The sequence below is a fragment of the Toxorhynchites rutilus genome, chromosome 3, assembly GCF_029784135.1.
Source record: "Toxorhynchites rutilus septentrionalis strain SRP chromosome 3, ASM2978413v1, whole genome shotgun sequence".
Classification (NCBI taxonomy): domain Eukaryota; kingdom Metazoa; phylum Arthropoda; class Insecta; order Diptera; family Culicidae; genus Toxorhynchites; species Toxorhynchites rutilus.
Window position 1 is genome coordinate 296,251,787 of NC_073746.1, and position 20,714 is coordinate 296,272,500.

Here is a 20,714-nt window from a genome sequence, read left to right on the forward strand (position 1 = left end):
CTGATGAAACTTCTCACTTTTCTGGTGATTCCTCCCATCAAACGTTGCACAGCGGCAGTGTCGACCTCTGTGGCCAGTTTTTTCCAGAATCTGGTCATCCCTGCAGCGTCCCGAGCCATTTTTCCGGTCTTCTTTAGCTTCCGCTTCATAATCGCCCAATATTTTTCAATTGGGCGGAATTGGGGGCAGTTTGGTGGGTTGAACTCCTTCTCGATAAAATCCACCCCGTTGTCGCGGTACCACTGGAGAACCTCCCGGCTATAGTGGCAACTCGCTAAGTCAGGCCAAAACTTAACGGGACCATTGTGTGCCTTTATGAAAGGCAACACACGCTCCTTCAGGCACTCTTCCTTGTACAATTTCGAATCCATGGTCTTTGTAGTGATGAAAACCGGCGTCTTCGCACCACAGGTGCATATACCCTGCCAGATAATCATCTTCTTGGCAAATTTGTCCATGAACATGAACTTGAATTTGGCGGGGACATCGCCTCGTGCCGTGGAAAGATAAAATTTTTGTCCCGGAAGTTGGCCGAAGTCCATTTTTACATAAGTTTCGTCATCCTGGAGCAGGCATCCATGGTACTTCGTTAGTACCTGATAATACAACTTACGAGCGCGAGTTTTCGTCACTAGACTCTGCTTCATCGTCCTATTTGGTTGCTTGATTGCTTTGTAGGAATGAAGTCCAGCTCGGTGAATGATTCGTCGAACGGTACTACGAGCGGCACCGTATTTCTGAGCGATATCATGTTCGGACAGTCCAGGGTTTGCTCTGACGGTTCTCAACACCTTCCAATTCAGCTGACGATCGTAGGTTCCGCTTCGACGCTTCTTTTGAACCGCCCGGTCCACGCTGTTCCGCTCGCGGAATCGTCTGAGCACATCACATACGGTAGTTTTAGCGATATCCAACTGTTTCGCGATCTTCGCACCCGACCACGTTGGATTGTCAACGTGGGTGTGCAAGATTAATTTTCTTCTTCTGTCTTCCATGTGGAATAACTCCGGACTTACGGCACGAAAAAATTTGAAACTTTTACCACCAGAAGAGGAAACATTTGTAAACAAACCGCTGTAAAAACTTTCTTGCAGCGGCCACTGACTGTGCCGCTGTAAAATGTGCAACGCGTACGGATTCTAACTGGACAAGACTTTATCAACTCATGTGGAGTGAATCCATGATCTGAATGTGGTGTCGTATTATAATTAAATGCATAAAAGTTTAGCCAATCATCCCAATCAGATTGATGTTCGTTAACAAAAGATCTTAGGTATTCGTTTAAACACCTATGATTTCTTTCTAACGAGCCAATTGTTTGAGGGTGATAAGCAGTACTGAATTTTTGTTTTATTTTCAACATTTTACATATTTGTTCGAAAATTTCATTATTATATTCTGTTCCCTGATCAGAACGTAATACTAGAAAAGTTCCATAGGTAAGTATGAATTCATTAACAAGTGCTTTAGCAATAACATTCGCTTCTTTTGTTGATACTGAAATTAATACAATATATTTTGTTAAATCACATTGAATGCTAACCGCATATCTATTGTTACTTTTAGGTAAGGGGCCTATTGTATCTATAGATATAATTTCAAATGGAGCTGATGGAGTAGTAGTTACAATCTGTTTTTCCTTAGTGTGTTTTATTACTTTATTTCGTTTACATGATTCACAAGCTTTTACAAATTCAGCGATTGATTTCTTCATATTATTCCACTTATACCTTTCTCTTATTTGAAGGTATAATCTATGCTGACCTATATGTCCTCCTGTAGGGGTATTATGATAGTTATATAATATTTTTTGAATTTCTGATAGTTTAGTTACAAAGGTTGGTGGTTTGTATATAATAATTTGTATAGAATACACTTGTGTATTTGCAATATTTTTAAAGTTTTCCATAGATATTTTCTTAAATATTTCGTCATTGCTTGATATCGCTATTTTACTTTGATTCATTTTCGTCAATAATTCTTCCAATTTTAGAAGAGCAAACCCCAAGGTTTGACTTCCATTCACCACTTGTTGATTAATCTGGGCAATAATTTTATTATTCTTTTTCACTGTAAATTTCAATTCGTTTCTGTCTACAATGGTTTCAATTTTAAGTAGTTTATTCGTTTCAGATGGATTATTCGTCATATATGTAGAGAGGTGATCAGTTTCTCTAGATACATGCTGTTGTTCCATATTCTCGTTATTTGGGTTAATATGTGGTTTTCGAGTCATAGATCTCGTATTAACTTTCAACACTTTTATTTGTTTTAAATCGTCACTTGTTGTTACTATTCGTGACAACGCATCAGGACCTACATTCGACTTTCCTGTTATGTACTCAATTGTAAACTCGTATTCTTCTAAATCTAGACGTATTCTTGTTAACTTAGAGTTAGGATTTTTTATTCCGAACAGATAAACCAATGGTCTATGATCTGTTCGAACTATAAACTTTTTACCATACAAATAAGGTTTGAAATAGTTAACGGCCCAGTGTATCGCTGTTAGTTCTTTTAGAATAATTGGTTTATTCTTTTCACCCTGGGTGAATGTTTTGCTCGCAAAAGCTATTGGTAAATTTCCTTTGCGTGTTTCTTGTGAGAGTACTGCTCCGCATCCTATATCTGAAGCATCAGTTGTTAATATAAATTCTTTTGAAAAATATGGATACTGAAGTAACTTTGGTGACATTAGTAAATTTCGTAATGTGTCGAAAGCTATTTGACAATTGTATGTCCAAATAAAGTTCGTGTTCTTCTTAAGAAGTTGGTTAAGGGGATGTGCTAATGTTGCGAAATTTGGTACGAATTTTCTGTAATAATTGCAGAATGCCACAAATCTTCTTACCTCATCGGAGTTTTTTGGTATTGGGTAATTTGCGATAGCGCTAAATTTGGAGTCATCTGGCAACATGCCGTGTTCTGTTACTTTATGACCCAGAAAAGTAACCTCTGTACTGAAAAATTTACATTTTTGAGCATTAAGTTTTAGATTATAGAATCTTAATCGTTCAAACACTGTAGTTAAATTTGAAAGATGGTGATTAACTGAGCATCCTATAACTATTATATCGTCAATATAGATTGTTACTCTCTCTTATTTATGTCAGACTAGCCAGAAGGGCTAATCCTAGAAAAGCCCTCGATCCCTGGTCTAAGCCACGGGGACCATTGAGGGTGGGCTTTCAACTGCCTCTTTTAACTCGGCTAGCTCGAGCTTGACACTCGGAGGCTCAAGATCGGCTCACTCTCTTTTTGGGCACAAATCAAGGATTCAGTTCACAAGTAAAAACACAGATAGATTCTTTTTTTTTTTGTTTATTCAACTTACATTTGTGTATATGTCAGTGTGATGTGGCCGGCCGGATGTTGTCGAGCGAAACCTGGGCGCCGCGAGCTTTGCCGTAGCTCGAAGAGTTACTATAGGGTTGGTAACTCAAGTTGCTCGTTGCTGCAGAGCTTCGTGGACGGCAGCAATCTTCCTCATACCTGATCCATACCTGATCCTTCCGTCCTTTCAGGTCGAACTGCAGTTTTCAAATGTTTTATTTGAATTTCTATAATCGGGATCACTTTAATAGCTTTTGTTGTGCCTTGGATAAAGAGCTTTTATTGTAGACCCAGTAGTGCTTTCCTTTTCCCATCGTTCCCTTTTTCGGATGTCGCTTATCAAATATCTATTGAGCAATCCACGGCTTTTATGGCGTTTTCGCCCGACAACAGGTTTATGTGTTCGGTGTGAGTATATGTGTGTGTAATTATATTTATAGCCAACTTAAATCCTAGTTCATTTGAAATTTCCTATACTCTAATTTATTTAATTCTATATCTAACTTAATTAATTGAAGAACTAATTTCTAAACGGTAACAAGATGAATGCTAATTCTGGAGTTAAACCTGCCATTGCGATAGTCATCATGCGTTGAAAACTATTCGGGCTTATGTTTAATCCGAATGGTAATCTAGTATACTGCCGCTCTTCGCATATCCGTCCCATGTCGATTTTCAATGATTTTGGTTTTTTTGTGGGAATCAGCTCAAAATTATCTCAAGTTTTGAAAAAAATAATAAAAAAGTAGACTTTGTTCGTAAAATATGAAAAATCCAAACCCGTTTGTGTTGTCCCATGTCGAAAATATTCGCATAACAGTCACGTTGACTTCATTGATCGCGGGGAGCTAACTGATGTATTAAATTGTTCATTTTTAAACCGTGCTAAGCAATAGAAGTGCTTATTATGTAAAGTAAAACTTAAATTAAACTCATATTACACACTAAATTTGTTTAAATCCATTTTATTCGAAAAAAAACTCAAAATTTCATTCAAAAGTTACATAGAACTTAAACTTATTGCTCAGGAAGGTTATTCCAAAACAGCTTCTGCTCCTCTTTGATAACTGGCAAAATAGCATTCAACAGCGCCTTCTTACGGTCGGTAGTTATACCAGCTGGATCTTTACGACGCGTTAGGATATTCGCCAAATTGAAATCCTTATGGATAACGATCTTCATCTGCTTCTTAGACATGATGCAACAAGAATGCATTTTTTCGCTGTCATTCACAGCGCTGCTGTAGTTCATTTCGTAGCTGCCTTTTTCGAAAATGATTTTCCTGATATTCTCGATATAAGGACGTGGCTTGCAGTTAGTTAACGTATACTGCGAAACCGTCATTTTCATCTCAAAAAAATCATTGACCGACATATCTTCCACAACAACGTTACTTTTCGCTTTTTGTACAACTCGTTTGAATTCAGGAAATGTGCATACCGGCTCACCATTTCGCATTGCTTTTTCCACAGCAGCGTGAAACGAATCCGCTGCCATAAACGTATGACCGGATTCGAAGAACTTTAGAGTTAGTTGCTTCACTGTAGTTTCCTTTGCATTCAGCAGAAGGGTCAGATAAAGGAACAAATTCCAATTTTTGTTCTGGTTGGAACAATTGTCCAGCCAGAACGTAACTTTTTCCAAGCCATTGCTGCAGCACCAGTCCACAACTTTGTCGAAGCAGCTCGTAATGTCACCAGCTGACCTTCCTGAAGTCGATTCGTCCCATACACAGGCAATAACGGGAAACGCTTTTGAATAATTGTGAACCGGCGCGAAAGTTTCGTTGTATGCTAATAAGCGTTGTGTAAAGACTATCGACTTCATGCCTTCTAGACGGGGAAGCTGGATAACCTGTAATTAGAATTGAAATGAAAGTCGATTCAATTTTCGCATAATTTTTATAACTCCAATTCAAATAAATCACCTTCTGGAGGTCAACTGCAAATACAACCTCTTTTGAGCGGATTTTGTCGCCGTCGTCCTTGTACGCCGATCTGGACATAGATGCCAATCGCAAATGCTCCACATGCGATTTGCATGTCGAACACACTGCAGTAAAATTCTCTTCGTCGGTATGCTCGGCTGTACTCTGGTGTAATGTGGCCGCGACACAGGCCTCGCATTGCTCGTTTCCTAATTTAACCAATGAAATGTTCATGCTCGACATTACATGTGAGTAGAAAGAATAATTGACCTTGAGGTCAGGAGGAGTCGATTCTTGATAGTTGTTGTGCATGGAAACTCCGGTTAAATCTGAAGGCAGATAATACCGGTTCGGCGCGTGGGCTCGTCGGTAGTGCGAAATACTTGGGTTGTAAGTTAAGATGTGTGATTTTACTGCTTCGTGTTTCTGTTGGCTTCTCTCGTATTTTCCACGCTTGGACGGTTTAGGGTTTCCTTCAAAATCGCTCGCGACAGATCGATATATAATGTTTCTACAGATAAAAAAACACTCAATCTTTATGTTTTACAAAATAATATTCATTACCTACCCACAGTTATCTCCATATCCAATCGTGTTCAAGAACAACTTACGACATACACGAACATCCGTTCCATTCAACAGACGGAAGCTGAAAATATATGAACAGCTCTTTTTCGGATTTTTTGCAGTGAATCGATTCCTTAGTCGGAGTGGTTGTGAGCTACGATGCACATTTTCTCTGATGAAATTGGTTTGACCGGCTTGATCGAGTTTCCAGAACTGATCATGAATAATTGCACGTTCGTCCTTGGACACAATCTGGTCACAATTCTTTCGGCAACCGCATGTTGTGCTGATCAATTTGTGAGCCAGTCGGCGATTCTTCGCGATCTTTGCTTTTCTTATTTCTTTTTTGGTTCGGTTCCACTTCCTGTTCTGGGTTGCAAAAAAACTTCCGTCGGAATCCACCTCTTCCCCTTCTGAACTCGAGCATTCCATTGCATTTTCTGTTGATTCATCTGAATTTTGAACCGGTTGTTGAATTGCGTCCGGACCGTATTTTTCCAAAAGGAACGTTTTCAGCGGAAACCTGTCACTTTCGGGTTCTTCAGCAAATCCCATGAAATCTTCTTCTGTATCTTCATCACTGCCGTATCCTTTCAATAATTCCAATGCAGACATAGTCGAAGTGTGGAGGAACTCAAAACATTAACTGTTTCCGGCACGTTACTCATAAACACAGCAAACACAGAACGAATGACTTGTCAATTATAGACGGACGAGAGTAAATAATGAGAGTAAGCGGAGTCTCGTGAATCTTACGGTCTTGTTCACAAGTTACGTAACGACATAAATATGATTTAATAAATGAGGAAGTATAATAAATAACTTTCAAGTCGCGTTCTACCCCATACTATTTACACGTTTTATCACACATGTTTGCCCCCCCCCCTTTCCCCCTAAAATGTGAACGTAATTTTTGAACGATCCCTACACTTTCAAACCTTCTTGTAAAATACTTTTCTAATTCATAAGCATTTGATAATTATGGCAAAACATTGGGAACAGTAATGCAAGAAAAAATACTTTTCGTTACGTGACGGATATGCGAATATTTAGCTGATCAGATCGAAAATTATTCGCATGTCAGTCACATTGCTGTTTTTCTACTAAAAACATATAATTTATATATTTTTTTTATGTCAATTCAACTGAACATACTTTATCTAACCACTTTATAACAAAAACATACTTGAACAAACTATGCGGACGCGAAATAACCGAAAATTGATAAAATAATTCAATCGACGTTTTCTCCACTTGATGTTTTTTGCTTTGTGACCGACATGCGAAGAGCGGCAGTATACTGATAATGTCCGTTTTGTGTTGAAAATGCTGTAAATTTTCTAGATTCCTTGTCTAGGGGTATTTGATGAAATCCTGACATGAGATCTAGTGTTGTAAAATATTTCGCTCTTCCAAGTTGGTCTAAAATGTCGTCGATTCTTGGTAGCGGGAATTTGTCAGCTAAAATTTTTTTATTTAGCTGTCTGAAATCAACCACTAAACGCCATTTTTTATTTATCTCATTGGATTTTTTGGGTACAAGAAGAATTGGAGAGTTATATGATGAAACTGAGGGTTCAATTATATTACTCTCTAACATCTTATTCACTTGTCTATTTATTTCTTCATGTTGGGTATGTATAGCTTTATAATTGGGAATATATACAGGGACATTGTCATTAAGGACAATATTTTGTGAGTAAAAATTATTTTGGGTTACCTCTTCTTCCGGTAGACAAAATATGTCTTGATAATTATCAATTAAGTTTTTGAATTTATCCCTAGCATACAAGGGAATTTGTTCAGTATTTAAATTTTTATGAATTTCTTTACGTCTATATGTGTCATGTATATTTTTATTTAATCTCAGTATAGTATAATCCTTTGCATGACTCAAAGTAGGTTTAAATTGGGAGTAGGCAATGTATAAAGGTTCATTATTGGTATTTACAAATTTTACGTAGGGTTTCCATGGTGAGATTATTGTGTTACCACAGAAAACACCTGGAAAAATTTCTTCGGAATGGACTACCATGTCCTCTGAAATATTTAAATATGGTATTCTTCTGATGACTTCACTACGCCCTGGTATCATGAAGCCTTCTTTCAAATTATCTTCCATAGGTATTGATATATGTACATTTCCTATATTAAATGTAAGTATCCAGTATTCGTAATCTATCAGACACTTATAGTTTATCAAAAAATCTCGACCTAAAATACCATCTGCCACTATCGGTAGGTCGGCAGTAACTAAATGAAATTCATGATTTAAAAATATATTGTTATTAAGACATAGTTTTGTATTAACTGTTCCTAAGGTTTTAATACTATTTTCAGTTATTCCTGTTAATTTAATTTTCTTATTGGTATTTACATAATGATTCGAGAGGATATTACGTGCTTTAAACAACGAAATATCAGCACCGGTATCAATGATTAAATTGCAAATTGTATCCCCAGTCATGTGCACTCTGACCTGGATGAAATTTGAAGCATTTAGATTGATTGTCAAAATAGGTATTCCAGGCCGTAACAATTGTCCAGTTAGTCGACATCTGTTTTCAATTGTTACTGGCTGGCTAAAAAATAATTAGGATTCGAGGTTCCTGCTTGTGTTGGTGGATAGGTAGGGTTATTTGTAATATTGTTATTAACTGGTACGGGCTGAGTCTCTGGTACCAGTAATTGATTAATATTGTTCGGTTGGTTTTGCAGGTAATACTGATTGTCAGTTATTGGTCTTTGTAATTGAGGAATGTCTTGCTGATTTACTAGATACGTTCTCGCTGAGTTGTTGTTTCTATTAAAATTACTATTTGTACTTCTATTGAAATTTTGGTTATAATTTCTATTAGTTGGAAATTGTTGTACCTGTTGGTTAAAATTTCTATTGTCATTATTTGGTTATCTCGGTTGATATCGAGGTTGATAAAATGACCTTTGGTTTATTCTGTCATTTCTTATTGGGTTTCTGTTGGTGAAATTACGATTATCGTATCTGTAATTTATTTGATTGTTGTTGTGCGGTTGACGATTATTTTTGATAGAATGCAGGATGACTGCATTTGTGTCTTTGTTGTTGACTTTCTCATTTTCTACCAAGATATTGATAGCTTCTTGGAGACTGTCGAATTTACCAATTCTTAACATCATTTTAGTCTCTTTGCATGATGTTTCTTTGATAATGGTTTGAATAGCCACTTTTTGGGACATCTTCTTTGCTACATCATCAGGAATTTTTTCTCTGATATATGTATCCTTTAGTTTGTCTGTCAGAGTATCGAGTTGTTTAGTAAAACTCTCGATCTCGTTCACAGATTTTAATTTTAGATTTGACAGATTAGCTAACGCTAAATCAGAACTTAGTTTTTCTTCACAATTCGACTTAATCCGAGTTGTGATTTCGTCATATTCAGTTGGTGTGACGGAGAATAAATTTCTCGCTTTCCCACTCAATCTTGTCAAAATAATTTGAATGGCTGCAGCTTTACTTTCATTTGGTACGATCGTTTTTGCCAAATTAACTGCGTCAATAAATGATTTTACTCCGCTAGTATTTCCATCATAAGCGGGAATTAGAGTTGCTAGTTCAGCAGCTGTTTTAATATTTAGAGCCATTTTGTTTTTATAGTGTGCCCTCAGATACCAAACTACAATTTTTGCTATTACTTTGAGTTTAAATTTTCTCTTGACCAGATTTATTTCACTTCTGACTCTTAACAATGAGTCTTCAGTGTCTGGTTTCAAATATTGCAGTAAGCCAGGATGTTTTTCGCTTGTTTCCGGCTCACTGTCGTATTCTCTTTGAATAACCAGAGAATTATCAAGTAATTTTATACACTTTTGGTATATTACCTTCAATGCACCGTAAGTTTCTACTTCTTCATTCCACTTAGATGCATTGATTCTGAATTCAAATGTTTTTAAAACTATTCTATATTCCTCCAAGTTTTCTTGTATTTGCTGCCTTTTTGTTTCAATATTTTGTAAAGTCCTAGGTCTAAGTTTATTTTTGTTTAGGTTTTGGAATTCTTTCTTTAAATGGAATTCGATTTCTCTAAGTCGATCCATCAAAGCAAATTTGTTGGTTTATTTTGTACAAACTATTTATCAGTTTGTTGATGTAACCTCTTGCCAGTTTCATAGTCTGTCCAAGTAATTGGATCATCTCCAGGCAATTCGCGAATTTTAGCTAATAATTCTTCCCAAGAGTTGACTTCGCTTGGTTGCAATGGTGCAAATGGTCCCGTACTTTTCCTTTTCCCACTTCATCTAAGAATTCTAAGAATTCTTTTAGCTCATCTTCCGACATCATCTTGGAAGTTAGTTTAATTATTGAAGTTGAATTATTGAATAAAAAAAATATATATATATGTATAAGTGTTTTTATGCTGTCTCCTGTAGACCAGCGATAGTTCGTGCGGCTCTCAAAGCTTCTGTCCGCGTACAATTTTTATACATTTTATAAATTTTATTAATCGCAAACAATAGTGTAATGATTAAAATCACACACAATACGACTTCGTTAGTTTTGTGAAATTGAGAATGCTGCTCAAGGTAATTTAAAACTGTGACCTGTGGATCTCCAGTATTCGTTACCTTTTTAGAACTAAATAATCCCATTTTGGTTCGTATTCAAATTCATATTCAGTTCGTATTCAGTTTCATTAATATTTGTATTCCTTAATTATTTCTGTCATTTAATTGACGAAAATCATTTACTTGCATATAATTTACTTGTATTTAATTCATTAAAGCTTCTCCATATCATTTTTATGTAATTATAAGAAGTTTTTTTTTTGTTCTTGGGAGCTCTTTGCATTCCCTCGTATATAATCTACAACAAAAAAAAACTAATTAAATAATTTACTTGCAAACTTTTCTTTGGGCCGCCGTCGCTTAATCCGCTTCTGACGCTACCTGCTGCTCGCGCTGGTTGCTACTCACGCTGCTCGAACCACCTTGATTTTCCTGGTCGGTGACGGTTGTTTGCATTAATTGCATGCCGGAACTCTGCTTTCACTGCTCACACTAGAATACTGCTTTTGTTTTTTCATAATTTCGTCTTCAGTTTATTTCAGGAAAGCTTCGTTTTAAACGCACACAATACCCCAGCTCGTATCAGTTTAAATCAGTTCATTTTTAAGCACACACAATATTTCGGTGCAAATTAGTTCATTTTTTTTTTGGCAGACTTATCTCACTTCTTAACTAGGCGAACCTAGCCAGAATTTTCACCTGCCCCCGGGCTTCTGAATGCCAAAGGGGGACTAGGCTCTGCGGAATGCACGTATCTGCATGCTCGTGCTGTTTCAGTCCTGACCGAGAAATTGTCGGACAATCGCGCAGGTGCTAAGGATGACCGACTTTTGGATGCCGGCCAATTCCTTCTCCATGTTCAACACCTTTAGCGCTTCCAGAAGTGTCTTCGGGACAATTCCAGTTCCAGAGAGAACGACTGGAACAATTCTTGGGACCTCCCTTAGCCCCCACAGTTCCTTGAGCTCCACGGCCAATGGTCGGTACTTGCAGATTTTGCGACCGTGGGTCTCCTCCAGATTCTGGTTCAGTGGAATAGCGACATCGATGATGGTGACTTTGCGGTCGCTCTTGTCGTAAACCATTATATCTGGACGGTTGTGGTGGATCGAGAGGTCGGTCAGAACAGTGCGATCCCAGTACAGCTTGAAACGGTCATTTTCCAGGACAGGTGCAGGCAGGTACCGGTAGTTTGGTACGTTGTCTTCCAGTAGAGCACATTAGAGCGCCAGTTGTCGATGAACAATACGTGTCTTATATTTGCTTTATACTTTTATTCAAAAAAGGTTTTATTCATTTCTCGTCACTCCACGCGTGCATCCGCGTCGAGTGTCATACAAGAACTGTCTTAATGCTAGTTACATGTGTCTTAAGCTAACTTAGCCAACAGTTTGTGGAGAGTTTCATTGGGAGGAGCCAAGTCGATTTCAAAGGGGAATAGCCAATCAATCGAATGCAGTGTTCGATGTGAATGGTGTCAAGAAATAAAATTGCTTACTGCGCTCATAAGCGCGCATATCGATTTCATGGGAAATCGTAAAGTGTCACGACGACTTTGTGTACGGTCGCGTATTTAATCAGAATAGAACTGGGTTTGTTTTGGTTTCTGGTTTATTGCCTTTAGCTGCGCGCGACATGATGTAAGGGTGCATTCATATCGCCCGCGCATGTTGGCATGGACGAATGTGGGAGAAAAACAATTAACGAAATAATGCAGTTGCGCTTGAGGAATGTTTCGTGGGAATCGTAAATTGAAGTGACCACGCATGAGTCATTTATTTTGAAACAATCAACTGCTTATGAGGAGAAGGATAATTTGTATATTGGGAGTTTTAAGATGGACTTTGGAACGGGGTTTGAAATCATACTACACCATCCCTCTTTAAGAGAATGATGTAATGCAATGGAATCATTCTTAGTATTCAGATTATGGATTAATTATTCCTTGGCTTCTCTCAATGTTACAAATATTTTATAGACTTTTTATAGGTTTCTAAACTTTTATTTTCCAAAGCTGTTGGTATATTGTAAACAATGGTATGTGGTTTTGTATAATATTGGTAATTTGATATATTTCTAAAGATTTCTATAAATAATTGTAATATAATTGGTTTTTGCGAATGAAGTAACTTCTCTAAAAATGAATGTTGTTTGATTTTATATTTTTATCAATCTGTTTTTGTGTACTGTCTGTGTATGTTCTGTTTTGGGGTTCTGAATCCTGCAGTTTGTATCTAGTATTTCTTGAACTATATATGGTCCGTCATAGAATGGATCAAGTTTTCTTCTGTTTTCTATTTTTAGATAAACTTTGTCGTTTACTGTTAAATGAATTGGATTAATGACATTTTCTGAGTTTTTTGCTCTTTGAATTTTCTGCTCAATTAATTTGGTTCTTGCTATTTCATTAGATCGTTGTAATTTAAATTTTAGTTCTTTACTATATTGTTCAAAATTATATATTGGTTCAGTTCCTTTTTCAAATAATTCTTGTGGTAATTTAGCTTTAGTTCCAAAAATTAATTCGTGTGGGGTAAATCCATGGTCTGTATGTGGGGTTGTGTTGTAATTGAAAGTATAGTATTTTAACCACTCATCCCAATCCGTTTGATGTTCGTTAACGAAAGATCTCAGATATTCATTTAAACATCTATGATTTCTCTCTAACGATCCAATCGTCTGGGGGTGATAGGCTGTACTAAATTTTTGTTCAACTTTAAGCGTTTTACAGATCTGTTCAAAGACTTCGTTATTATACTCAGTTCCTTGATCAGAACGTAAGGTTAAAAATGTTCCGTAAGTTAAAATAAAATTGTCTACTAATGCTTTAGCAATTACGTTTGCTTCTTTAGTAGGTACTGGAATTAATACGACATATTTCGTTAAATCGCATTGAATACTAACTGCATATCTATTGTTGTTGTTACTTTTTGGTAATGGTCCAACTGTATCTATTGAAATACTTTCGAATGGGTGATTTGGTGTTGTAGTAACTACTTGTTTTTCTTTTGTATGCTTTATGACTTTGTTTCGTTTGCATAATTCACAGGCCTTGATGAATTCTGCAATCGATCTTTTCATATTGCTCCAATTATACACTTCTCTAATTTGAAGGTACAACTTATGTTGACCAATGTGACCTCCTGTAGGGGTGTTATGGTAATCATTCAATACTTTTTGGATGTCTTTTATTTTTGTTAAAAACATTGGTGGATTGTAAATAATAATTTCTATTGAATACACTTGAGTATTCGCTAATATTTTAAAGTTTTCAATTGATATCATTTTAAATATTTCGTCTTTTGTCGACAGCGCTAATTTCTTTTGGTTCATTTTAATCATTGTTCCTTCTATTTTCAGAAGTGCAGATTCTAATGTCTGACTTCCATGTAAAATTTGTTGATGCACTTGGGCAATAATTTTATTGTTTTTCTTTAAATAAAATATCATTCCATATTTGTCGACGCGTGTTTCGAGTTTAATTAATTTCTTCGTTTCTGATGGATTATTTGTCATGTACGTAGAGAAGTGATCAGTTTCTCGTGGTACAGAAATTTGATTATCAGATGTTTTCATATTTGAATTATTTTTCGAATTACGAGTCATCGCTCTTGTGCTTACTCCTAATATATTTAAATTTTTTAATTCATCAGAGGAGGTTACTATTCTTGATAAAGCATCTGCTCCTACATTTGATTTTCCTGCTATGTATTCAATTGTAAAGTCATATTCTTCTAAATCAAGACGCATTCTAGTTAATTTTGAAGTTGGATTTTTCATACCGAATAAGAAAACTAACGGTCTATGATCCGTTTGTACTAAAAATTTTCTACCGTACAGGTAAGGTTTGAAGTAATTAATAGCCCAATGTATGGCTGTTAATTCTTTTAGAATCACTGGTTTATTCTTTTCACCAGGTGTAAAAGTTTTGCTTGCAAAAGCTATTGGTAAATTTCCATGTTGTGTTTGTTGAGACAATACAGCTCCACAACCTATATCTGAAGCATCTGTTGTTAATATAAATTGCTTCGTAAAATCTGGATATTGTAATAATCTTGGTGACATTAATGAATTTCTTAGGGTGTTGAATGCATTTTGACAACTATTGGTCCATATAAATTGTGAATTTTTCTTCAATAGTTGATTAAGGGGATTTGCTATTAATGCAAAATTTGGTACGAATTTACGATAATAATTACAAAATGCAACGAATCTTCTAACTTCGTCTGCATTTTTAGGAACTGGATAATTTTGAATAGTTGAAAATTTGGAATCATCTGGTAACATGCCATATTCTGTTATTTTATGACCTAGAAAGGTAACTTCAGTGCTAAAAAATTTGCATTTCTGCGCATTTAGCTTCAAATTGTAATATCTTAATCTTTCAAAAACTTGATTTAGATTTGAAATATGATGGTTTACAGAACATCCTACGACTATAATATCGTCGATGTAAATGAAAGCTAATTCTGGGGTTAAACCAGCCATTGCAATTGTCATCATACGTTGAAAACTGTTTGGACTTATATTCAATCCAAACGGTAATCTTGTATATTGATAATGTCCGTTTTGTGTTGAAAATGCCGTAAATTTTCTAGACTCATTGTCCAAAGGTATTTGATGAAAACCTGACATGAGATCTAATGTTGAAAAATATTTTGCTCTGCCAAGTTGATCTAAAATATCGTCAATTCTTGGTAGAGGAAATTTGTCTGCTAAAATTTTTTTATTTAGTTGTCTAAAATCAACGACTAAACGCCATTTTTTGTCATTATTTTGGGATTTTTTCGGTACTAGAAGTATAGGAGAGTTGTATGGTGAAACTGAAGGTTCCACTATATTACTCTCTAACATTTTGTTTACCTGTTGATTAATTTCGGTTTGTTGCGCATGAATCGTCTTGTAATTAGGAATATATACAGGAACTTTATCACTTAGAACAATGTTCTGTGAATAGAAATTGTTTTGAGTAACATCCTCCTCTGGAAGACAAAATATGTCTTGATAATCATTAATTAATTTTTTAAATTTATCTTTAGCATATGGAGGAATTTTGTCCGTGTTTATGCTTTTAAAAATCTCTTCGGATCTCTTATTATTAATATTTTTGGTATTTACATTAAGAATAGAATAATCGTTTAAAATACTTAATGTAGGCTTAAATTTAGAATAATGTATGTACAAAGGTTTATTCGTAGTATTTACAAATTTTACATAAGGCTTTAAAGGTGAAATTATAGTGTTACCACAGAAAACTCCTGGGTAAATTTCTTCTGAATGGACTACCATATCCTCTCTAATGTTTAAATATGGTATCCTTCTGATAACTTCACTACGACTTGGTAGCATGAAGCCTTCATTTAAGTTGTCTTCTATTGGTACTGAAATTTGTATATTGGCTATATTAAATGTAAGTAGCCAATGTTCATAATCTATTAAACATTTATAATTTATTAAAAAATCTCGACCTAGAATACCATCAGCCGTAATTGGTAAGTCTGCGGTAACTAGGTGAAAATCGTGATTTAAAGTTAATGTATTATTAAAGCATAAAGATGTATTTGTTAAACCTAATGTTTCTACACTATTTTCCGTAATGCCGGTTAATTTAATCTTATTGTTAGTATTTACATGTTGATTTGGGAGAATATTTCGTGCTTTGAACAACGAAATATCTGCACCGGTGTCAATGATCAAGTTGCATATTTTATTTCCAGTCATGTGCACTTTGACTTGGATAAAATTTGATGCATTTAAATTTAATGTCAAAATCGGTATGCCTGTCCGTAACAATTGTTCAGTTAGTCGACATCTGTTAGCAATTGTTACTGGTTGGCTAAAAAATAATCGGTATTTGCTTGATTGTTCCCATTATTTGCAATATTGTTGTTGAACGGTACCATAGCTTGGCAAGTATTATCTGATTCGTTTTGTGGGTGAAATCCATTATTGTTTGCATGATTATTCAGTCGAGGAATGTCTTGCTGATTTACTACGTACATTCTCGCTGGTACATTATTTCTATTGAAATTTCTGTTAACGTTTCTGTTTTGATTTTGATTGAAATTTCGTTGAAAAGGGTATTGTTGTAAATTTTGATTGAAATTTGGTTGTTGTCGGGAATTTTGGATTGAATTTCTATTAGTAGGATACTGATGGTTAATGGGATATTGTCGGTTGAGGTTTCTATTGAGGTTATTTGGATATCTTGCTTGATATCTTCCATGGAAATAATTTCTTTGATTATTTCTTTCATAAACCATAGGGTTTCTGTAATTGAAATTTCGGTTTGTGTTATAATGATTTGGTTGTCTAGCCTTAATCGACTGCAGTACGACTGCGTTTGAATCAGTATTGTCCTTTTCATTTTCTACCATTACGTTGATGGCCTCTTGTAAATTGTCGAATTTGCCAATTTTCAGCATCATTTTGGTCTCTCTGTTGGGTGTTTCTTTGATAAGTGTTTTGATCGCTACCTTTTGAGACATTTTCCTTGCGACTGTGTCGGGAATTTGTTCTCTTATATAGGTATCTTTGAGCTTATCTGTCAATTCATCGAGTTGTTTAGTGAATTTCTCGATTTCATTTGTCGATTTGAGTCTCAAATTCATCAGATTAGCTAAGGCTATGTCTGAATTTGATTTCTCTTCGCAATTTGTTTGGATTTTTGCGACTATTTCGTCATAATCCGTTGGAGATATTGAGAATAAATTTCTCGCTTTTCCAGTTAATTTTGTCAGTATAATTTGAATTGCGGCTGCTTTGCTTTCGATTGGAACTATGGTCTTTGCCAAGTTCACCGCGTCTATAAATGATTTAACACCACTTGCGTTTCCGTCATAAGTGGGTATCAGCGTTGCTAATTCAGCGGCTGTTTTAATATTAAGAGCCATGTTGGATACTTTGTGTATTTTAATATACCAAATTAAAATTTTTGTCAATATTTTAAATTTAATTTTTCTTTGTTTTAAATTAATTTCACTTTTCACTCTCAATAGTGAATCGTCAGTGCTTAATTTATAGGGTTTTAGTAAACCACTTGATTTACCAAGTGTCTCTGGTTCACTATCGTATTCCCTTTGTATTACTTCTGATTCATCTAAAATTTTGATGGCCTTCTGATATATTTGTTTCAGTGCACCATAAGTTTCAACTTCGTCATTCCAGACTGAAGCTCCAAGTCTATACTCGAAAGATTTTAGTATTGTTTGATATTTGGCTAAGTTTTCTTGTAACTGTTGCCTTTTGACTTCAATATTATGTAAAGTTCTTGGTCTGTTTTTATTTTTGTTCAAATTCTGATATCCCTTTTTCAGATATGATTCAATTTCTTTGAGTTGTTCCATTTAGGAAGACTCATTTTTATTCATAAATTCTCAGAATTTTATCTTTTCGGACTAATGATAAGAACAAATTTGCGAAAAAATATATATATTATTTTATTGATTATTTTTCATTTGCCTTCTATTCCTTTTTGCTTCGGCCAATCTTTGTCGTCTTCTCTCTTTCTGGCCGGGAAGTTTTAGCCACGTAATCGGATCACATCCGGGTAATTCATCTATTCTGTCTAGTAATTCTTCATACGATTCGAGTTTAGTATTTTCTCCAAATACTACTATATCAGGTGCGAAAGCTCCTTCGCCCTTTCCTTTGCTTACATCGGCTAATAATTTCAGAAAATCTTCAAAATCGTCTTTAATCATTTTTATAAGATTTTTGAAGTAGAGGTAAAAAAAAAATAATATATAATTTTCGTTATATTATTTTCTTATGATATTATTTCTTTGCTGTAATTTTTGTATATTAAGTTATTCTATTAGCGGCCATTCATATATAGTCTAAAGCTTTAGGCAATTGATGCCATAGTTTGTGCCGACTGTGCAGCTTTCAGTGCTTCTTTACGTACACACTGCTTATAATTCTTGTATAGTTTAATGAAAGCAAATATTAATAAAATCGCAAGTATAATCCATAATAATAACTCTTGCGTTTCGTGGAATAAAGTGTGTTGTTCCACGTGGTTTAGGATATTTACTTGTGGGTCTCCTGTATTTTGAATAGTTTTCTTGTCAAACAGGCCCATTTCTACTTTCTCGAAGCATATTCAATTAATTACATGCATTGTTTTTCATTATGCATTATACATTATAGTCATTGGTAAATGTATCGAAATTTATTGTTTCTATACCGAATATATTATTATCAAAACTCATTATTTGGAAATAATTTTTATAAATACTTTGTAACCGAGGGTATGTAATTCGAACACTTCATAAAGAAACATATAATCATTCTAGCCTATGCGTTCAGTTCGATAAGTGCTGTACGTTTTATTTTGATATACATCAGTTTCAATTGCTTACTTCATATCGTCGGTTTCATTCCAGATTTAGCTCCTTCTGCTCTCTGTTGGTCCCGCCTGTCAGTTCCTTATTGCTGACAATGGTCTCGCCTTCCGATGTTCCTGCTTCTGTTCATTTATCTTCGCGTTACACTTTCCGCTGCTGCTCTTGCTGTTTCTCCTTATTAAGGTTAACTTTTCATTTTATTCACATGGGAAAATAAGTTGTCTCTGTTGATTTTCTCCCAGCACTTTTGGTTTGATCTTCATTGAAATTATTTTCGTAAGGAGTTTTTTTTTTATTTTGTTTCCCTCCTATTCAGTGTCAGTATTTATATTACACCGCTTTTCTGGCACTTTTCCGATCACATTGTTTGTAACACTTTTTGAATTTCTCCCAGCACTATTTGTTTAGATTTCGCTATTGTTCCAATGTTTGCTGTTCGAATTATCACTCGCCTGTTGGCACGACACTTAATATTCACTATTTAAGCTTGTCCAGTTGTCCATAATAAATATATATTTCATATATATATTTTTTTTCAGTCTGCGCTAAAGTTGATTACACAAACTTCGGGGATTTTTCTCCCTTTCCTTAACTTTTCTTCTCATACTTTTATTTTGGCTTTTCCATTGAGCTGTGGCGGTAATTGCACTCAAGTTTACCACTCGCCATGTAATTATATAGTTTATATTGTAATGCCAATAATATTGTTCACATCACCAATATTGTTCATCACACGCGGCCTTGTACTTATTTTCAATATTCTTCACATAAATCACTTCCGAAGATTGCAGGTTTAATTTCACGGTCGCCATGTCTTATATTTGCTTTATACTTTTATTCAAAAAAGGTTTTATTCATTTCTCGTCACTCCACGCGTGCATCCGCGTCGAGTGTCATACAAGAACTGTCTTAATGCTAGTTACATGTGTCTTAAGCTAACTTAGCCAACAGTTTGTGGAGAGTTTCATTGGGAGGAGCCAAGTCGATTTCAAAGGGGAATAGCCAATCAATCGAATGCAGTGTTCGATGTGAATGGTGTCAAGAAATAAAATTGCTTACTGCGCTCATAAGCGCGCATATCGATTTCATGGGAAATCGTAAAGTGTCACGACGACTTTGTGTACGGTCGCGTATTTAATCAGAATAGAACTGGGTTTGTTTTGGTTTCTGGTTTATTGCCTTTAGCTGCGCGCGACATGATGTAAGGGTGCATTCATATCGCCCGCGCATGTTGGCATGGACGAATGTGGGAGAAAAACAATTAACGAAATAATGCAGTTGCGCTTGAGGAATGTTTCGTGGGAATCGTAAATTGAAGTGACCACGCATGAGTCATTTATTTTGAAACAATCAACTGCTTATGAGGAGAAGGATAATTTGTATATTGGGAGTTTTAAGATGGACTTTGGAACGGGGTTTGAAATCATACTACATACGGGCCACGTTGTTGTGGCGCTCGGTGTAGGCTGCGTTGGCCAAAACGGGACAGCCTCCCATAATGTGCTCTATGTTTTCACCTGGTTGATGGCACATCCGGCAAAGGTCATCAACGTCTTGATGCCAGACGTACCGCCTGCAGTTTCTCGTCGGCATTATCCTGTCCTGGATGGCTATCATGTCGGCTTCTACTACTGAAGAGAGTTCACCACGCGTTAGCCACAGATTAGATGCGGCCTTGTCGACGTGTGGCCGATCCAGTTGATGGGGGTGGGCACCATGCACTGCCTTCTGCTTCCAAGCTGCAATCTTCTCCTCCACTGTCTGCAGATTGCAGTTGAGTTGGTACTCCGCTTGCGCCAAGTGCAGAGCGCTGTATCCTCTGTCGGCGGCGCAGACAGCCCGGTATAGCGCGTTTTGGTTGGCGCGTTCTGCGAAGTTGTCGTACCTGGGCAACACACAGTGCAGAAATGTCGACGATTCCAAGTCCCCCTTCTTTGCGTGGTAGTGAAACTCTCTCCAGTGCCGATTGAGGATGGTGCATTCCGGCCTCTTTGAAT

The 20,714-nt window shown here is 35.9% G+C and overlaps 1 protein-coding gene across 1 annotated transcript; it reads right to left on the reverse strand.

Annotated features, from left to right (window-relative positions):
• Positions 1-3,370: 3,370 nt before the first annotated feature.
• Positions 3,371-6,442, reverse strand: LOC129774323 (uncharacterized). The gene is made up of 3 exons (XM_055778040.1): positions 5,829-6,442; positions 5,261-5,771; positions 3,371-5,187 (listed from the first exon to the last, which is right to left on the reverse strand). Exons 1-3 carry the CDS (start codon positions 6,440-6,442, stop codon positions 4,351-4,353), a joined length of 1,962 nt encoding a protein of 653 aa, XP_055634015.1. The 3' UTR covers positions 3,371-4,350.
• Positions 6,443-20,714: the final 14,272 nt, after the last annotated feature.